Genomic DNA, 18,697 nt, shown 5'->3' on the forward strand with positions numbered 1-18,697 from the left:
GGAAAATCACAAAATTAGTTAAATTAACAGTAAGAGAAATTTTTTCTAAAAAAAAAACAATAAGAGAAAATATGTAATCAACTATATTTAGGTGGTATAAATGTTCAAGACAACTAACATTTATGAAAGCATAAAAGTACATAAATATTTTAGAGGGTATAGTTGTCTAAACACTATTCATTAAAATAGCATCCACATATTAATGAGGGTATGTATGTAAATACACATTTTAAAGGGTATAATTGGCATTACACTATTCATAAGAGTATGTTTTTACTTTTTATAAGTTAGGGATATACTAGTTTTGTGCTCGTGCGATACCCGGGTTGTTTATGAACTTTAAAGATAAAATTATAATTCAATTTGTATAAATGAATATTGGTATATTATTGAAATAAAACTCTAAATAACAATAAACCAAATGTGATTAAAAATAGAATTTTAAATTAACTTTTTATGCTACAAAATTTATCTATTTCTATCCAACGTGGTACGACACTTGACAAAAAGTTGAAACGCTAAATGTTGTCTTGTGCCTAATTATAAGTTTATTATTTGGTATTTTATCGAAAATAAAACTCTAAACTAACGATCTTATTCTAAAATTATATCCTAATTTGATTGAAAATGAAATTCTCAACTGACTTTTTTACTCCGTATCTTATGAAGTCTATGTAAATCTGTCCAAGGTGGCGCGACACTTGGCGAAAAGTTGGAATGTCAAGTGTCGCTGTCTCGTGACCTGGCTAAAAGTTTAGTTTTATATATTAGTTATATGATTAGATTGTTTCACATTGGAATGAAGATTGATAAGAAGGTCAACATATTATATGTTTCGTTTTGAGGAAATTGAGCTTAATGTAATTTCCATATTAACGTAATACGGTGTACTTTGGAACACATAAATAAATTTAAATCTATCTAGTGACATATGTGTTCTTTAATTTGGTGCTGTATTTTTCAAGTTCTTTGCTAGTTATCCTCAATTGACTTTTTATTTGAGGAGTAATTAAGTCTTTGATGATGCATTATATTCTTGTATTAGTTATGACCAAATCCCTAAGCTTTTTAATTGGTTAGAGATTCAGCATCATTCTAAGTCAATTAAAGATCGTCTATGGAATTTTTGGAAATCGAAAACAGAGGTTTTTGAATGCGGCAGGCCATATAGTGTGGCATGGGTTACTTGTAGGGTATTACTGGTTTTGTAAGGGATTATTTAATGGTGTTACTTGCATTATGAGTATGTAACCCCTACAAGTAACTCCTACACCAAACCCACATACCAAACCAGTAACACTCTTTAAGTAACCCCTGACCAAAACCAGTAACACCCTACAAGTAACCCATGACCGAACCAGTAACACCCTTCAAGTAACACCCTTAAAGTAACCCCTGACCGAACCAGTAACACCCTTCAAGTAACCCCTGACCAAAACCAGTAACACCCTACAAGTAATCCCTGATCGAACCAGTAACACCCTACAAGTAATCCTTGACTAAACCAGTAACTCCAAATTTGTAAATCCAAAAATGCGGGTATCCTTCAAAAATTTTAATTAAAAAAAAAAAAGAAGAAAATGACCTTATTGATCAAATGGACGATTATTTGACATACGGATTTGTGTAAAAACGAAATTCTTCTACGTTGAATTGAAATATTGATAGGTTGGTAACATCCTAACATGCATATAAATTTTGTGGGTTTAGGCCTGTTCACATTTACTTAATTTAAGTTCAGTTCAATTCAGTTCAGCTTCAATCAGTTCAGTTCAGTTCAGCTCCAATCAGTTCAGTTCAGCTCCTAATTTCCCTCTCTCATAAAATATTCATTTCAGCTTAGTTCAGTTCTGTTCAGCTCCAATCAGTTCAGTTCAGCTCCAATCAGTTTAATTCAGTTCAGTTCAGCTCAATTCAGTAAATGTGAACAGGCCGTTAGAGGCCAAAGACATAAGTAGAAATTGTTATATACACTCGGGTGTACCATACACCTAACTTACCTAAAATTAGTGTTTATTCTTCATTTGATGATTAAATAAAAAACAGTCATCAAAATGATAACAAAATACACATAGGTGTACGATACACCCGGATGTATATAACAAGCTCTCAGACCTAAGAGAATGATAGAAAACGATAGAAAGTTTAAGGAAAAAACTCATTCTTTTTATTTTTATAAAGTAAGATACATGGAGAAATAAAAAATGTTTTCTTACAAAACTGTAACCTAATTTATCGAACTATGAAATTAAATGAATTAATGATTTAAATTTTGCAACTGAATCCGAATAATTAGTATATATATTTACAAATTTTTATATGTGGCTAACCACACCGTGTGGTTAAGGTTTCTTATTCTGGAGTTACTTATTCAGGGGATTATTCGATTGGTTATGGGTTACTTAATCAGAAGTTACTCGGTCGGTCAAAGATTATTCAGGGGTTACTCGGTCGGTTAGGGGTTATTTGGTTAGAGATTACTCGGTCTGTCAGGGGTCCCTCTCACTCAAAAAACGCGCTAAACGACTGAGTAAGATAACCCCAGAATAAATAACCTTGAACGATTATATAAACCCTATATATAAATAACCCTGATTACATAGTGTGGTCAACCACATAGAAAAAACATTGTTTTTTTAAAAAAAAAATTCTTTTAGGGAAAATAAAACACCTTTTGGTATTCAGTAGAATTTACATTGATAATTTATTAACTTGTACTCGTAATAAGAATCATAACTTATGATGTTTAAAAGATATTTAAAACACTACTCGTACTCCTTATTACTAAAGTGTGAAATAGACGACCCATCATGTCCATTGTAGAAGACTTTCTGACTTTCTCTTTCAATCCTTAATTGGTTGATTGGAAAATAAAATTATATAATGACAAATAGCAAGGAGTTTATTAATTATACACTCCATATTTAGAATATTCCAAGCTCACCTAACGACGGATCGAGGTCATTAACGTTACGGTGTTGTACCTCGAAGATAGTTTAATAGGCGTAGTACAACACATCGGCATATTGCTAATATAGTAATATGTACACGTACTCCATTCTTTTTTTAATTTAAGGCTTTACGGAGTACTTATTTGTAATTTGTGCAATCTTAGGGCCTGTTTTCATTGACTAAATTCAGCTGAACTGAACTAAACTGAACTCAGCTGAACTGAACTGAACTGAATATTTTATAAGAGAAGGAAATTAGGAGCTGAATTGAACTGAACTGAACTGAATTGAGCTGAACTGAACTGAACTGAATTTCAACGTAAGAGAACAAACCCTTAATGTACAATTTTGAGTTTTAACCATTAATATTAGATAGCTAGGATAACACTTGCAACATAGAGAGGTAGGAATAACCGAATAACTTAGGTAGTCTATTTGGTTTTAGGGAATTTTGAGATCGATTCTTATCACCTGCTATGTGGTAATAAAATATTCAACCAGATTAGACCTTCGACTAAAACAACTATTCATAAATCACTTTGATGTATAAATTTTAAATATCTACTTTATTGTATTATACTGTATTATATATACGCAAGCATAATTGATAAAGGTGGTGGGAGTTCCTACTCCCTTCGTGTTTTAATAAGGGCTTGTTCACATTTACTGAACTGAGTTGAACTGAACTGATTGGAGCTGAACTGAACTGAACTGATTGGAGCTGAAATGAATATTTTATGAGAGAGAGAAATTAAGAGCTGAACTAAACTGATTGGAGCTGAATTGACTGAACTAATTGGAGCTGAACTGAACTGAATTGAAATTAAGTACATGTGAACGGGCCCTAAGTGTTACAATTTGACTTCTTTTCCTATTCACATAATGGTTTTGACTCTATTAATTTACTGATACATAAAAAACAAATGTTAACGTATATTACATAGTTGGATTCATTATAATGTATACTTTCATAATATCAATTTTCTATAATATAATTTAACTAACATAAAATTAGATAAATTAATGGTTAAAGTCATGTCTCGACATGCGTGTTTGGTCAAACTGTAATACTTATTTAAACACGGAGGGAGTATCGAGGGTGTTTGGTTCAAACGCATCAATGATTTAGGAACAGAGGGAGTATTAATTGATTGATTGAATAAATACAAAGTATATAATGTAATTTAATTATGGAAAATAAATGCATAAGAAGCTAAAAGTGGAAAGAATAAATACCCCCTCCATTTTTTTTATTTGCATCACTTTCCTTTTATGGATATTTTTTTTAAAATACATCACTTCTATATTTGGTAACTTTATACTATATTTTATCATTTTTTTTTTCTTACTTAAACCCCATTCAAGTTATTTTATCATATCTCTCTTCCATAATGGTCCCTATTTATATAACAAAAATATCTATCCTCTTTCACATACTTTCTCTTTCATGGTCCCCATCTTACTTTTGCTATAATAATTTATTCACTCAAAATATTATTCTACTCTCCTTATCCGTGCATTTCCAAGAAATGCAAATAAAATAAAATTTTTAAAAAAACTAAGGGAATTTTAAATTAACATTTATTACACTGATTTACTCGTAAATTGCCGATGAATTACCAACTTAATAAAAAAATGGAGTATATTAAATGCTTAAAGCATTACCCTTTAAATATTTAGCACTTAGGGCCTGTTCATATTTACTGAACTGAACTGAACTGATTGGAGCTGAACTGAACTGAACTGAATTGAGCTGAAATGAATATTTTATGTGAGAGGGAAATTAAGAGCTGAACTGAACTGAACTGATTGAAACTGAACTGAACTGATTGGAGCTGAACTGAACTGAAATTAAGTAAATGTGAACAGACCCTTAATTCAAGTAATTATTTAATTTTTTGCTGATTGATTAATATTTCCTTTTTATCTGCTAATGGATTTATCTTTCCTTACTATTTGCTGATGGATTAATCTTTCCCTTTTATTTACTGATTGATTAATCTTTCCTATTTTAATTTCTGTTTAATTTTTTTGCTGATTGATTAATTTCCTTTTTATCTGCTAATGGATTTATCTTTCCTTTCTATCGGCTGATTGATTAATCTTTCCTTTTTGTTTACTGATTGATTAAGCTTTCCTGTTTTAATTTCTGATTAATTAATTTTTCCTTTATGTGTACTGATTGATTAATATTTTCTTTATTTTAATTATTTTTTTCAATTTTAAAAGAAGAGGGGTGTTGCGGTTATTTTAGGTGGACACTAAAGCCCCTTTTACTTGTATAACTAGTGTAGACCCCGTGCATGCACGGATAGTACTAAGATTTTTATTTAACTTATTAATTCAAAGATTATCATAAATTAAACTTTAATGAAATCAATTGACACATAAATATGTCTCGCCTGTGAATCTATGGTACTAACATTAATTTTATAAGAAATTATTATGTATCATATTATAGTTTATACATTTTTCTTATTTGTTGATTAGTAGAAATTTTATAAATGATTGATTTAATTGAATAATGTTTTTCCAACTTTAGATTTGTTGTACAGTAATATAAAAGGGAAATTTATTGTTATTAATAGTTAATATAATAGGCAACGAAATATCGTGTGTGTACTTATCCTTGAAAATGATAATTTAAGTATGGTAAGATTTAGTAAAAACTGCACTAAAAAGAAATTTTTGGAAAGTAAAATTAGGCGGGAAAATATTTTATCACAAAATGACATGTGTCATTTGAGGTTCGTCTTTAGTATAGGTTTATTGATGATAGAGAATATATTTCTGGATTACGATAAGTAGGGCCCGTCCTCCATAGTCCATACCATTTTAAATATGGATTAATTTGGTCATAATTTGTTGTCAATAATATTTGTTGTATACCAAATATTAGATACCACTCAAGATATTATGAAGTTTTTAGCACAAACCCTTTGGGAAATAATGGAAATCAATTTTTCATAGATCATTTTTATACAATATTGATATAATTTCAACAAGTATCGATTTAACTATATAAAGTATATATACATACATAGTTTCCTTAGCTTATATATAAATCACTAAAATGAGTTAAAAAAAAAAATTATATGAATAATGCAAAAATTAAATTCAAAGGGTACTAAGAGAATTGAAACTAGAATTTTAAAAGAGAAAAAGAAAAAAAAAAAACAAAATATATATACGTGTACCTAATATGAAAAGCATGAAACTAACTGTTGTTTCTAGTTAGTACGGACTATATAAAGACGGTCCAACATTGAACATACGTTTCAACAACTTCATATTACATAATTCTTCCAAACTCAGAAATGTAGAGAGAGAAAAATTCAAATAAATATACAAATAAAAATTTGGAGAGAGAAATACAACAAAGAGAAGAAATAAAAACATCATCTAAGAAAAGCTTCCTTGCAAATCTCATGAACTGTGGTGTCGTCTTGGGTTTCTACTGCTGGGGTTGGGAGTTCTTAACTGCCCTTCTTCTTTTCTCAACCCTTTTTTATTCTTCTTTTTAATCATTTTTTTTCTTCAAATTTTAAGATTCTTATTTCTTTTATAACATAAAAAAGGGTTAAGAAAATAATTAGTATTTTCCTTTTTAGTAAAGCACAAAAACATTAAAAAAAAAAAAAGATTTTAATTAATGGAAGGTGTTTGTGAGAAGGGGTTGTTTGAGTATGGAATAGTAAGGAAATCAAATCCACCACCCTTTTTGTTGAAGACATACATGCTTGTGGATGATCCCGAGACCGACACCGTTGTATCGTGGAACGAAGGCGGTACCGCCTTCGTGGTGTGGCAGCCGGCCGAGTTTGCCCGGGACTTGCTCCCTTCTTTCTTCAAGCATTGCAACTTCTCTAGCTTTGTTAGACAACTCAATACTTACGTAAGTTTTGCTAAACTACTATTTCTATAGTCAACTTTTATTTAATGGTTAGTAATTTTTTAACATAATTTTATGTACACTTTGATCAATTTTGTAACATTTTAAAATTGACTAGGCATATAGCAAATATCCATTAAAAAATGTCTAGTCTATTTCTAAAGGTGTATAAGCATGAATTTGATTAGGAAAATTAATTATAATTAGGAGCATCATTTTGATCTTTAATTATGATTATGTTGATCTTAATATTGTTGTTTGTTGTTGTTGCGGGTTTGCCAAGTTTATTTAATCATGATTAGCAAATGGGAAAAGGATAAAAGGTTAAAAGCTATTGTCAACAAGTTGATTATGATTGTAGTTGGTATTTGTCTGTTTGTAACAAAGATATAAGTTAATTAATCCTTTAAGTTACGTTTACTTGGGTAATTACAATTCTATAGACTTACTTCAGGTAAACAACAATGTTAATATTTTGCATTTCATTTGTCTTGAAAAGGTTGAGTCACATGTACTATTTTAGGATATTGAGACTATGATAATTAAAGTTCAATTCGTCATGCTATAATATTGCACGGGGTAATTCGTAATGATTTGTAAGTCGTAATCTTGAATCGAACAAATGTAAAATATAATTAAAAATGGTTACCTAATGATACTTACGTTAATAGACCGAATTACATTCAAATCTTATTAATACAAGTATATATTAAAGTAACGGTTTATCTAATATATGTAACACTTCGCTCAAAATGGATTTAATTAATACGGAGTAGTACGAGTAATAGTTCCATTCCATACCCGTTATTAATTATTCATAATTTATTTTAAAATAAATTATAATAGATATACTAATAATAATTGCAAACATCTCCCCTTCATAGGATGGATTTAGTTGATTTTTTGTTTTTGGTAATTTAAATGATTTTAGTGAAATTTAATATAGGTGAATAATGAGGCGTTGAAGGACTCTCTTTAGTCCTACATATCATTAACCATAAACATTTAATTGTTTCAATAATAATAAAAAAAAGCTTAATTAATCAAAGTCAAATAATGAAAGTTTCAAGTAATTAAAAATTTCATCAACTGAAGATGACTTAACACTTATTTGCTATGCTATGCTTTCAATTAAAAAATAACCCCTAGATATATTAAATTCCGAGACTCATGGACCCATAAACCAATGACTATTAAGGATCAATCCCCTTACCTCAAGATCACAAGATGAATTCTCTATTTAAATTCTGCAAATTACACCCTTAATACATAAACATGATGGATAAAAAATTCTTACATGCATTCGAGTATACATACAAATATGTGCACCATGATTGGCCTGGATACTTCAATTTGTCATATGTATAGTACTACTTTTGTACTATTTGCTTACAAAGTAAATGGTCAAATACTGTGAATATGATGGGGCTAGATGAGTCAAACTCTCAACGAGAAATTGGGAAATTGGAAGTATCAATCATCCCTTTTTTTAGCTTTGTTCTAGATTGAGCTGGAGAATGTGGAATAGCCACTCGACAATAATTTTTTTGCAGCATTAAAAGTCACTTGACATTTGTCTTTTTCTAATAGTCATTTTTTTCAGAGAAAAATAATAAAGCAAAAAATTTGACGAAGAAAATATGAAAAATAAAGAGGGGTTGGTAGGTTTTGTATTCTACACGTTTTCTTTCCTTATTTTCTTAATAAGGTGTCAATTTTTTAAATTGCGGAATTGGTAACATCTTTAGAAAATTGTATAGAAAAGAACAAGTTGAAAACTTTATTTATTTTAGTTTTTAATTCCATGGGCTGCCCTTGTATTGATCAAATTATGTAGTAGGTGATGGAATACGTCGAGATTTTATGTTTTGAGATTCAATCCTTATCAATTGTCGATATTTGATAACATCTAATCGTGTAGCATGTATATGTATCCCTCTCTTCTAAAGGAGAGCCCATTTTTTTTTTTTTATTTTATTTTATTTTGTGGACTACATAATGCATGTAAGATGGCTTATGGTGATCAATATAACTTTGATCACCTTAAATTTTCAATCCTTATTGTATAATACACTATACATTAATACGATGATTTTCTCAACAACAAAACAATATTCATCTATCCCTTTTTAAAAGAAAGAAAGAAATATTACTATGTGCTTAATAGTAGTCATATTCTTAATTTTTTTTCATAGTATTAACATAATGCTCCCTAAGTACCAAATTACCAATACAATTGAGAGGAAATTAAGGAACATAGATTACAAGTGTAAATGAGATTTTCAAATTGGGCCATTAGTAAGGATATGTAGATCTAAGACATATTTTAACATTAAAATAGTAATGTCAATAAAAACACGAATTGCAGTTTTAGTGCACTGATATATTTCAAAGGTGATATCATTTCTAATCAATTATCGTTTTATTGCCCTCAATTATCTCTTCTATACATGCCTTATTTTCTCTTTAATCATGCACTGTTTTTATTTACTCAGTTTAAATGATATTGATAATGTATATCTTGTTTTCATACTCAGGGGTTCAGGAAAGTGGCAACAACCAGATGGGAGTTCTGCAACGAAATGTTCCAAAGAGGCAAGAAAGAATTGATCGGCCAAATTCGACGTCGAAAAGCCTGGGCACACCGTCCACAACCACAAACGGTTTCAGCCAACCCAACAAACTCCGAAGCTCCTAATAATCATGATGAAGATCAAAGATCCTCATCAACTTCATCATCCTCTGAGCTCAACATTCTAGTGGATGAAAACAAGAGACTCAAGAAGGAAAACGGGGTGCTAAGCTCAGAGCTCACAAACATGAAGAACAAGTGCAAGGAGCTACTTGACTTGGTCGCGGTCTACACAAACCGAAAGGAAGATCAAAGCCAAGGCAACAACAACAACAACAAAGATGATGACGAAAACTACGAAAAACAGCCAAAGCTGTTTGGGGTAAGATTAGAAGTCCAAGGTGAAAAAGAGAGAAAGAGGAAGAGGTCAGAAGAAGTTTATGAGACGGCAAGACTTTTATTATCTCAGTCATGCAAGTAACAAGGCTAGCAACAAATATAAATACAAGTCCATTATTAGAACTTGGTTTAATTTAGCTGTCTTAGTCTTAGAAATTTATCCTGAAAACTACAGTTCAGTTAATTACAAGTACGATTATTGAACTTTTAATTAGTGATGAATTCAGGAACATAATTGTAGATAAATGTTTGGTCTAGTTCACAAGTAACTAGAAATTATGAATAAAGGTTGACATATGGTATGGTTTATTTTGGCTTATTAGTCTTTCTTTTACTCTAAAAGATTTGATTGTGAACCAATAAGTAGAAAGGTACTTGTTCCACACTTTAGAATGTGATCAAGAGAAGGTAAATAAGTGAAATAACAATCAAATCACGCTATCGGATTTTACTCAGTTGAATTCTGTAAATCCCTCTTTCTTTTCAGTCTAGATCATCTGTTTAAAGGATGGATTTTCTGCTTGTGTGAACAAAAAAATGTATTTGGACTAAGTGACTAACCCTAGCCACAAGCCATAAAGAAACATCTTTTACAATAGAAAATGACATACTAGTATTTGTCTTCATAAGAGCTATACTAAGTCAGCTGTCACTTAAGCAAGTTTCTGGCTCAGAAAATGACAGTTAATAAACATAGATTGCTGCATTGGTATACGTTTTTTTATTTATGTTATTTCAGAAAATGATATTAAGCTATAGATCAAAGATTATTTACAGGACATTTATCAACGCTGTGATTTTTTTCATTTATTGAACTGAATTAATGCCTGATTTTTTGTTTTTGTTTTTATCATATGCCTAAAGAGCAAAGACTAGTGAAATAGAATAAGTAGTATGACACACAATGAGTCTTAGTTGTTGGAAAATATTTTAAAATTTGGAATCTTGGGATTTAGAAATTACTTCTCGTATATTGGACAATGAGTCGCAATTTTTGTGTCTTAATCTTATATATTGGATCCTAATTATAAGGGCACTGAGTCTCAATTTTTGAGTTTGAGTTAAGCTAACACTTGGGGACTAACTTTTCGAATTTTTCATCGTTTGGAGACTCTACCATTTTTTTTTTTTTTTTTTTAAAAAAAAAAAACCTCCTGCTAATCAAAATCAAATAATTTCCCACAATATGGTTACTTAAGTTCAAATATTAAGTCCCTCTGGTTAACAAAAAGTTCATCCATCAAATTATAAGTTGCGTTTGTCAAGGGAAGGGAAAGAGTTAACCAAGCAAGCAAATTGACCAAAACAACGTCACTTCTTGAGTACTTTTGCAACTGTACAAGCTCTCTACTTCATCCATGGCTTCTACCACGCTATATATGCTATTCAATATCTTCATCTTTACGATACCAATAAGATATGAAATTCATATCATGATTTCAATTAGATGGATTCACATCTAATTTGTTAATAATATACATAAATATTCACTCAATATGTTGATTATACAAGATAGAACAAAATCAAAATTTGTGCTCAATCACTGTCTATAATTATGAGGTTTGTATGAACAAACTATTGTGGTCTCTACCTATTGCAGACACGTCAGTGACACTAACCTTGAGTTTGCCTCAACAAGATACAGAAACCTCCTACATATTCAAGTTCGCATATATCATCACGAGTTAGCTGCAAAATGATTAAAAATGGTCTCCAAAGTGGATTGACTGATGCTATACTCTGCTATACCAACTTGAGTCCTGAAAGAGTATTTTACATATAAGTTATAAACAATAAAGAGGGGCAGGACGATTAATAAAGTTGAGCAATTTTTCACCTGTTCCGTTCGATGTGACCAAAAGCATCTGCCAATGACAGACCTTCGCCAAATGGTAACTGCAAAGAAAAAGTTTATCACATACAATTTAATATGAAGCAGCCTACCAAGGAAAAGATGAACGTCAATGACTTTCAACTGGTATTTAAATGTCAAATCATGGTTCAAAATGGCCGGAAAAGAACTTCATTGATCATAAATGCACATTTGCAAGCTACAGTGGCACATCCATGTTGGTTTGAGTACCACATGCAGATCCTTTTATGGTGGGGGTTACAGAAGGAAAAGAGAAACAGATACACAAGAGTACAAGACACAACAGCAGGTTTGGTTGGCCCCAAAGGTTTACCCCCTCCATCCCGTTTTTTGCACCAATTTCCTTAAGCTGCAGATTACTCCCTCTATCCCGTTGTTTGCACTTATTTCCTTATGAGTTTGTCCTTTTAAGTTTGCCCCATTATAATATAACCATGGGGACAATCACTTCTCTCACATTGACCAAAGATTAAAACTCACATGGAGCAAATAAAAGGGGAGGGAGGGATTAAAGCTCAAAACCTATGATGCAAAGATGTGCCGGCGTACCCAAACATCAGAAACTTTACTCTCACATTGACCAAAGATTAAAACTCACATAGTCACATGGAGCAAATAAAAGGGGAGGGAGGGATTAAAACTCAAAACCTATGATGCAAAGATGTGCCGGCGTACCCAAACATCAGAAACACTAATTAGGGGGACAGAATTGAATGTCTAAATGCAATAATGCCAGAGAATTACAGTACGGGTACTATGAGGGATATATTAAGGTAATTGCACAGACTGGATCACAAGTCTCTGAAATAATACAGTAGATAGACAAATTGGACATAAGGGATGAAAAACAAAAAAGGTATATTGATCAAAGCAGAAAAAAAGTCATGGGTATCAGTTTTCCTTCACACAGTATTTTGAGATCAGAGTGAAACTGTGGTATTTCTACTCCAATCACAGTAAGCCAACAAGACAGATCATTATTCCAGACATTTTAAGTGACAATATCCACAGGCTAATCTCAAAATCTACAACCAATAGTATTTGCACGAATTTTTACCACTTTCTTTGCCATATAATTATAAGATTGATACAATGAATTGCAGGTAGCAAATGAAATAATAAATAAATTAAAAAAATAAAAAATTAAATAAATAAGAATAAGAGAAGAAAAACAGCAAAAACTTCCAATACCTGGTATCTGGCACTCAATCCATTGCACCCTTGAAAAGTAGAACCAGGAAATGATGATAGAATAAAGGACTCTATTACACTGAACTTGTCCTTTGTCAACCACCATTCAGTGAAAACCGGTAATGGGATGCCACCTACAAAAGTATAATCAAGTCAAATGCATCACTTCTATTCTTATAGCTAAAAGCACAAAATAGCTTCCTATGAAAGGAAAGCTCAAAATTCTTTCAACAAGCAGTACTAAAACGAAATACTCATAAATATTTCGAAGAATCAGAGCAAGAAAAAATAGCATAATTAGAACAAAAGTTACAACCCTACTACACCAGTAGTAAAATAGCTTGCATGAGTTATATCTCACTTTGGGAAATAAAAAGTTGACATTAAATCTACTCATCTAGTTTATATAGTGTTCTTGAACCAATGGATGATGAGAATTTGTCACACAAGCCAATGCGCTCAAGAATTTAACAAATATCACCAAGCATTTTTGGTGGATTAGTTCTAAGAAGGTTTTCAGTTTATCATACTACATAACATTGACAATCACATTGAAACAGAATAAATTAACAAAATATCATAGGGGCAAAGCTAATTAAATATAAAATATAAAAAGGATCATTGATTCTCTTTAGTCCATCAATCATGGTTATCATGACATTGTGCAACCAAGGCACCAAGTTCTAATTACCTTGATTTAATAGGCAATGAATTTCGTTACTAATATTAATCCATAATGCAGACCATCTACATGCATTAATTAGCTGGCAAAGAAGTTAGCAGGAGGACACATGCACGAAAAACACTGAGTATATGTCTAAAAAAGAAAATTTACTTCATTTTCTCACTTAATTTATGCAATTATTGCTAAGCTGCCGGACCAAATGCATACACTGGTTGGCCCTTCATAATCCAGATTCTATCTCAATTATAAATATATTGAAATTAAAATTACGAATCCATATTTTTAACCAAGACATGAAATTAGCAGGTAATCATTCTATCCAACATGCAATCTTCAACTATAAATATATGATCCAATCACTTTTAATGAAAAGAAAAACCATAATCGAGTACATATACAGTAAGAGAAAGCAGAGATGGAGGGAAGAGGCCATACCATCACGGATCAGTTGATCTGATAACTGTTCACTTAATATCTTATCAGATGCCATACTTGAATTTATTAGAGTACCTACTCGTTCTTCATTGCCAAGCCAACGAGCTATCATTACTATCAAGTCTCTTGACAAGCTGATTTCAGCTACCGGTATACTGTCAGCTGTAATATCATCAGCAGTCCCAATGCAAGTCTCCAAGTCTCCTAGTATGCTTTTAGGATGAGATGGAACTTCAGCGAGCTTCTCTTGAATCATCAGCGATAGAGCTTCCAGTTGCTCAGACTTCACTTCTGTTGGTTTTATCTGAAAAATAGAGGTAAAGTTGTAAGATATTCCCAGTTACTCACATGTTCTCTCTTTTCTAATTTTGTGTGCAATATACAATTTTCCTTCCACAGGGTTGGAGTTGAAAGTATGATTAGTACCTCCAGCTCAAGATGATTTCCAAATCGTGTCTTCAAATGCTGTGGACTTCCAATACATCTTAAACGTCCCCCAACCTTAAATCACAATAATTACATAATATGGTCACTAAAAGCTGCAGATTAAAAGGGACCCTAAAAAAGATTATGAATAATGTTCATACCATTATTCCCATCCTGGTGCACAGTGCCTGAGCTTCATTCATGCTGTGTGTAGTGAGTATAACTGCTGTTCTCCCTCGTCTTGTAGACAGGTGGGAAATGACATCCCACATAAATCTTTTAGCTATAGGATCCATGCCTACAGGAATAATTAATTACACATTATAGATTCATCTTTAGTTGAGCCTCCACACACATTATGAAAGAGGAGGGGAGAACCAGATCAGATCACACTCTGCACTCCATTAGCTAAGAGCAAAACCCATTGAGAGTTCATATATTTTATAATTCTCACAATATCATTAGATTAAGATTCAGACATAGTTAATTAGAAGAATATCAAAAAAAATTATAGCTATCTAAAGAGGGTTGAGGGTTGGTTTCATTCACCATCCAGTCTAGATTACAGAAAAAAAATACATAGCCGATGGCAAAATGAATCTGGCATAAGAATGTTAATTCACTCACACTCTCATACTTAGCTCAAAATTTATTACCAGTCATTCACCGAGATCAATAGCAAGATCATGGAAGTCACAAAACGAAAACATTCCAACAGAAGAATTCGGAGAATTATCAGAAACAGTGATTCTTCATCAATTAAAATTACCTGTAGATGGCTCATCAAGTATGACTATGGGAGGATCTCCAATCATTGCAATTGCCACAGATAGCTTGCGCTTGTTACCCCCGCTAAGGGAAAAAGATGGTTTATTGGCGTGCTTCAACAAGTCAAATTCAACTATCTTCTCCATCACTACCTATAAAATAATCAATAGTGATACAGATCTATAGTGATACAGCCTAAAAAAATAATCAATCAATAACAGATCTATAGTGATACAGCCTAAAAAAATAATCAATCAATAACAGATCTATAGTGATACAGCCTAAAAAAAAGACATAAAACAACAGAATATAATAATGTAAGCTGGTCAAGACTGATGATCAAAAGGACACTTTTTCAGAGCCAAGACAAGAAACACCTAGATTAAACTTAGACTGAACTGTACTCAATTATACAAGATACTAGGCTGTTTCACCATTCCAAACTGATAAAATTGTGGATCTGAAAACAAAGTAATGTTTAGCATTCTGTACATTCAATGGAACAATTGAGTTGCTTAATAAGGGAATTATAGGAAGCAGGAATGAGAAATCTTAATGGGTGCAGATAGAATATTTAACATATATACCATAAACAACGGATAGAATTTGCTCCACAGCATTTCATACCTCTTCAATCCGATCATCTGATACTCTTTTAATCCTTGCATACAGTTCAAGATGTTCCCAAACGGTCAAATGTTCTAACAAAGCATCGAACTGGGGGCAGTAACCTATCTGTAAAACAACAAATTACTATTCAGTATGTAAACAAGTGTGTAGGTGATTAATTAAGAGAAAGAAAGAAAGACACACATGTTGACGAGCAGCCTTGGGATCTGAGCGTATGTCTTTTCCAAATATAAAAGCAGTTCCCTCTGAAGGGAATTCTTCGCCTACATATGAAAGTTAGAATAGATTATCAATCAAGTACACTCAAAAATAATAAACTGTTGAAATGCTCCAAGTATAAATTAAGTTAGATACTCAGAGATAACATATCAACTTCCAAGTAAGGTCATCTGGATTATACAGAAAATAACTATTTAAATAAAAAAAACGTATAAGAAACGTAGAAAGCCAGAGAAATATTATTAATGTTAACTAAAAGACAAATTTTAATATACACAGAAATCTGTAGCATCTAATGTACTCACAAATATAGAAGAACAATTGGGCACCAAACAAAGGAAAACTAAGCAAATATGTTACGTAACACTTTTCAATAGTATCTACAGTAATAACAAATACAGAGAAGAACAATTAGGAACCAAACAATGGAAAACTAAGCAAATATATTAGTTACAAAACACTTTTCCAATATGATTTACAACTTTAATTTCCATGATTATTCACATAAATAAGGTTCCCAAACAAACTAGCCCCATGATTTCCCTTGAAAAATTCATCCTCTTACTCCTTTATTTCAATGTCCCACTTAGATAAGGAAATTCCGTTCTCTCCCACACAAACAAAAACGAAATGTTTCTGCTCACATAACTGAAAACAAGGCATCAATTTGGAACATAAATTGAAAAAAGAATACCTCGCATGATTTGCCTAGTAGTGTTTTACTAATACATCAATCAATACGTTACCCATTGCTACCAGAGTTAGTTTGTGGGCTTAGAGGGCCAGGAAAGAAATAATGTTGTGATGTAAAGCATAATGCAACCTAACGGTTTTATGGCAGTCCCTGTTGCGCATGAGGTTAAAACAGAATGCAAATGTTTTCTCAGGAACCACACAACTAGTGATTTGCAATGAATTAGAATAAATAGTCTAGAATCTTTATGAACAAAGGCAGTGCGGGCATTGTCAAGAAATCCATTTGAAATTTTTGATACAATACCAGATAACATTGACAAGGTGGTTGTCTTTCCCGCTCCATTTGTCCCCAGAAAGCCAAAACATTCTCCTTCATGGACAGCAAAAGTTAATGAATGAACTGCGACTTTTGGGTTTTGAACTTCTCCACGAGGGTAAACCTAAAATTTCCACTGATTCATGTCAATACTACCACAGTAAGATAAAACACAAAAACTGAAACAGAAAAAGCATACCTTCCGCAGGTTACGCAAGTATATAATAGCTCTATCAGCAGCACCAGAAACCACCCTATTTCTTTCTGCTTTTACATCAATATCCTCATCAAGGTCAAGAGCCACAGCATCAGAAGATGAACCCAATAGAGGTTCTAATATATTGTTGGTGCTCGGACTGTTCACACAGCACAAACTCTTAATTCTACTCCAGCACAAATTAATTGTAATGGGTGTTATTTTGCGAAGAGGTAGAGCTTCAAGTCCAAGCGTTAATAGGAAAAAGAAGATACTCTGCAAAAGTGCAAATAACAATAAAAGCCTTTTTCAGAGCCCTTGGCGATCCTCCTACTAGTACAAGTAAAAATGTTCAATCTATCAAGTATGTCCAATTGCTTTGAATAATTTAGAGCAATTACAATAAAACATGTACATACAATGTTCTAATATCGAAACATGAAACACGTACCTACAATTCGAGTACTACTGTGCTATTATTTTCTTTAAAAAAACAAAAGATTGAAATAATACAGAAAATTAATAAGATATTTTGACAAAGAAACCACATAACTTGCAAATAGCTTGAATACCATGAGGTTGACAGTGTGACACACCGACACCCTATTAGAAAGGAAAATCAGAGCAATTATTGCTCATGCAAGATATCATGTCATATTTCACATAGAGTAAAGAAAATAAATGTACTGCTATAGTGCATAATTTGGCAAAACAGAACTTCACAATAAGTCTTTTTATTCATCGCCCAAAAAACAAAGTTGGTGATGAACCAAAAGGGAACCAAAATACCATTCTACTCCCAATTCAACAGGGTTCCATTCATAAAAACACACTTGAGCTCACTTTGATAGAGACCATGTTACACTAGGCCATGAGGGTGTGATCGCTACTGATAAGTCAAGCATATGTAGGAGACATACAATCCCAGTTTATCCACAAACAATCAGCATCAAAGAAAGAATAATTCAGAAGCACTATGAAAATAAAATACACAACAGGGTATTCCCTGGACAAGTTTACATATAATATATATTTGACGGTGATTTGAAGTTCAGAAGAAAAAAAGGCAGAAGTTGGCAATCACAATATTAATGAGCATTACAACAAGCGTAAGTGTGATTGTTATTCTTGAATGAAAGCATTACTAAAGAATAATTTGGGATGAGTAAAGAACCTCAAAACCTAAATAGCAAATAGAGGCACCAGTAACATTCCAGTCAAGAACCCCATGACTGGATTTATCTTTCATCCCTTGGCGTAGAAGGGCTAATGATGCAAGTCCATCTGCAAAGCAGAATCCAGGTGCTAGTCTGAAAATTTTCTGCAAAATTAATTACATCAGGACTATTATCAGCATTGTCAGCAAAAAAAAAAAAAAAAAAAAAGACATAGAAAGATTATTATGATAATTATCCAGAGAATTGATAAAAAAAATCAATTCTCCCAAA

At 32.0% G+C, this 18,697-nt stretch overlaps 2 protein-coding genes across 2 annotated transcripts in view; one reads left to right on the plus strand and one right to left on the minus strand.

Annotated features, from left to right (window-relative positions):
* The first annotated feature begins 6,603 nt into the window (after positions 1–6,603).
* On the plus strand, positions 6,604–10,176 carry LOC145609621 (heat stress transcription factor B-3-like). The gene is made up of 2 exons (XM_081665070.1): positions 6,604–6,846; positions 9,381–10,176. The coding sequence occupies exons 1-2, from the start codon at positions 6,604–6,606 to the stop codon at positions 9,894–9,896; spliced, it is 759 nt and encodes a 252-aa protein (XP_081521196.1). The 3' UTR covers positions 9,897–10,176.
* A 1,018-nt stretch (positions 10,177–11,194) lies between these two features.
* Positions 11,195–18,697, minus strand: part of LOC145606818 (ABC transporter A family member 1-like) — a 31,778-nt gene continuing 24,275 nt past the window's right edge. The window contains exons 29-40 of the mRNA XM_081662658.1: positions 18,424–18,570; positions 17,253–17,525; positions 17,042–17,177; positions 16,006–16,085; positions 15,820–15,927; positions 15,194–15,344; positions 14,586–14,722; positions 14,425–14,499; positions 13,999–14,302; positions 12,879–13,012; positions 11,652–11,710; positions 11,195–11,574 (exon numbers count right to left, since the gene is read on the minus strand). Coding sequence (XP_081518784.1) covers positions 11,493–11,574; positions 11,652–11,710; positions 12,879–13,012; positions 13,999–14,302; positions 14,425–14,499; positions 14,586–14,722; positions 15,194–15,344; positions 15,820–15,927; positions 16,006–16,085; positions 17,042–17,177; positions 17,253–17,525; positions 18,424–18,570 — 1,686 coding nt within the window. The 3' untranslated portion in view covers positions 11,195–11,492. The remainder of the gene's footprint in view (positions 11,575–11,651; positions 11,711–12,878; positions 13,013–13,998; positions 14,303–14,424; positions 14,500–14,585; positions 14,723–15,193; positions 15,345–15,819; positions 15,928–16,005; positions 16,086–17,041; positions 17,178–17,252; positions 17,526–18,423; positions 18,571–18,697) is intronic.

Source organism: Chenopodium album, chromosome 23 (genome assembly GCF_948465745.1).
Source record: "Chenopodium album chromosome 23, dcCheAlbu1.1, whole genome shotgun sequence".
Taxonomy (NCBI): domain Eukaryota; kingdom Viridiplantae; phylum Streptophyta; class Magnoliopsida; order Caryophyllales; family Amaranthaceae; genus Chenopodium; species Chenopodium album.

Bases quoted from the DNA above. Each gene is read 5' to 3' on its own strand.
- LOC145609621 (XM_081665070.1), top strand. From the start codon at position 6,604: ATGGAAGGTGTTTGTGAGAAGGGGTTGTTTGAGTATGGAATAGTAAGG. The intron at 6,847-9,380 runs GTAAGTTTTGCT...TTTCATACTCAG, and splicing joins TTAGACAACTCAATACTTAC to GGGTTCAGGAAAGTGGCAAC.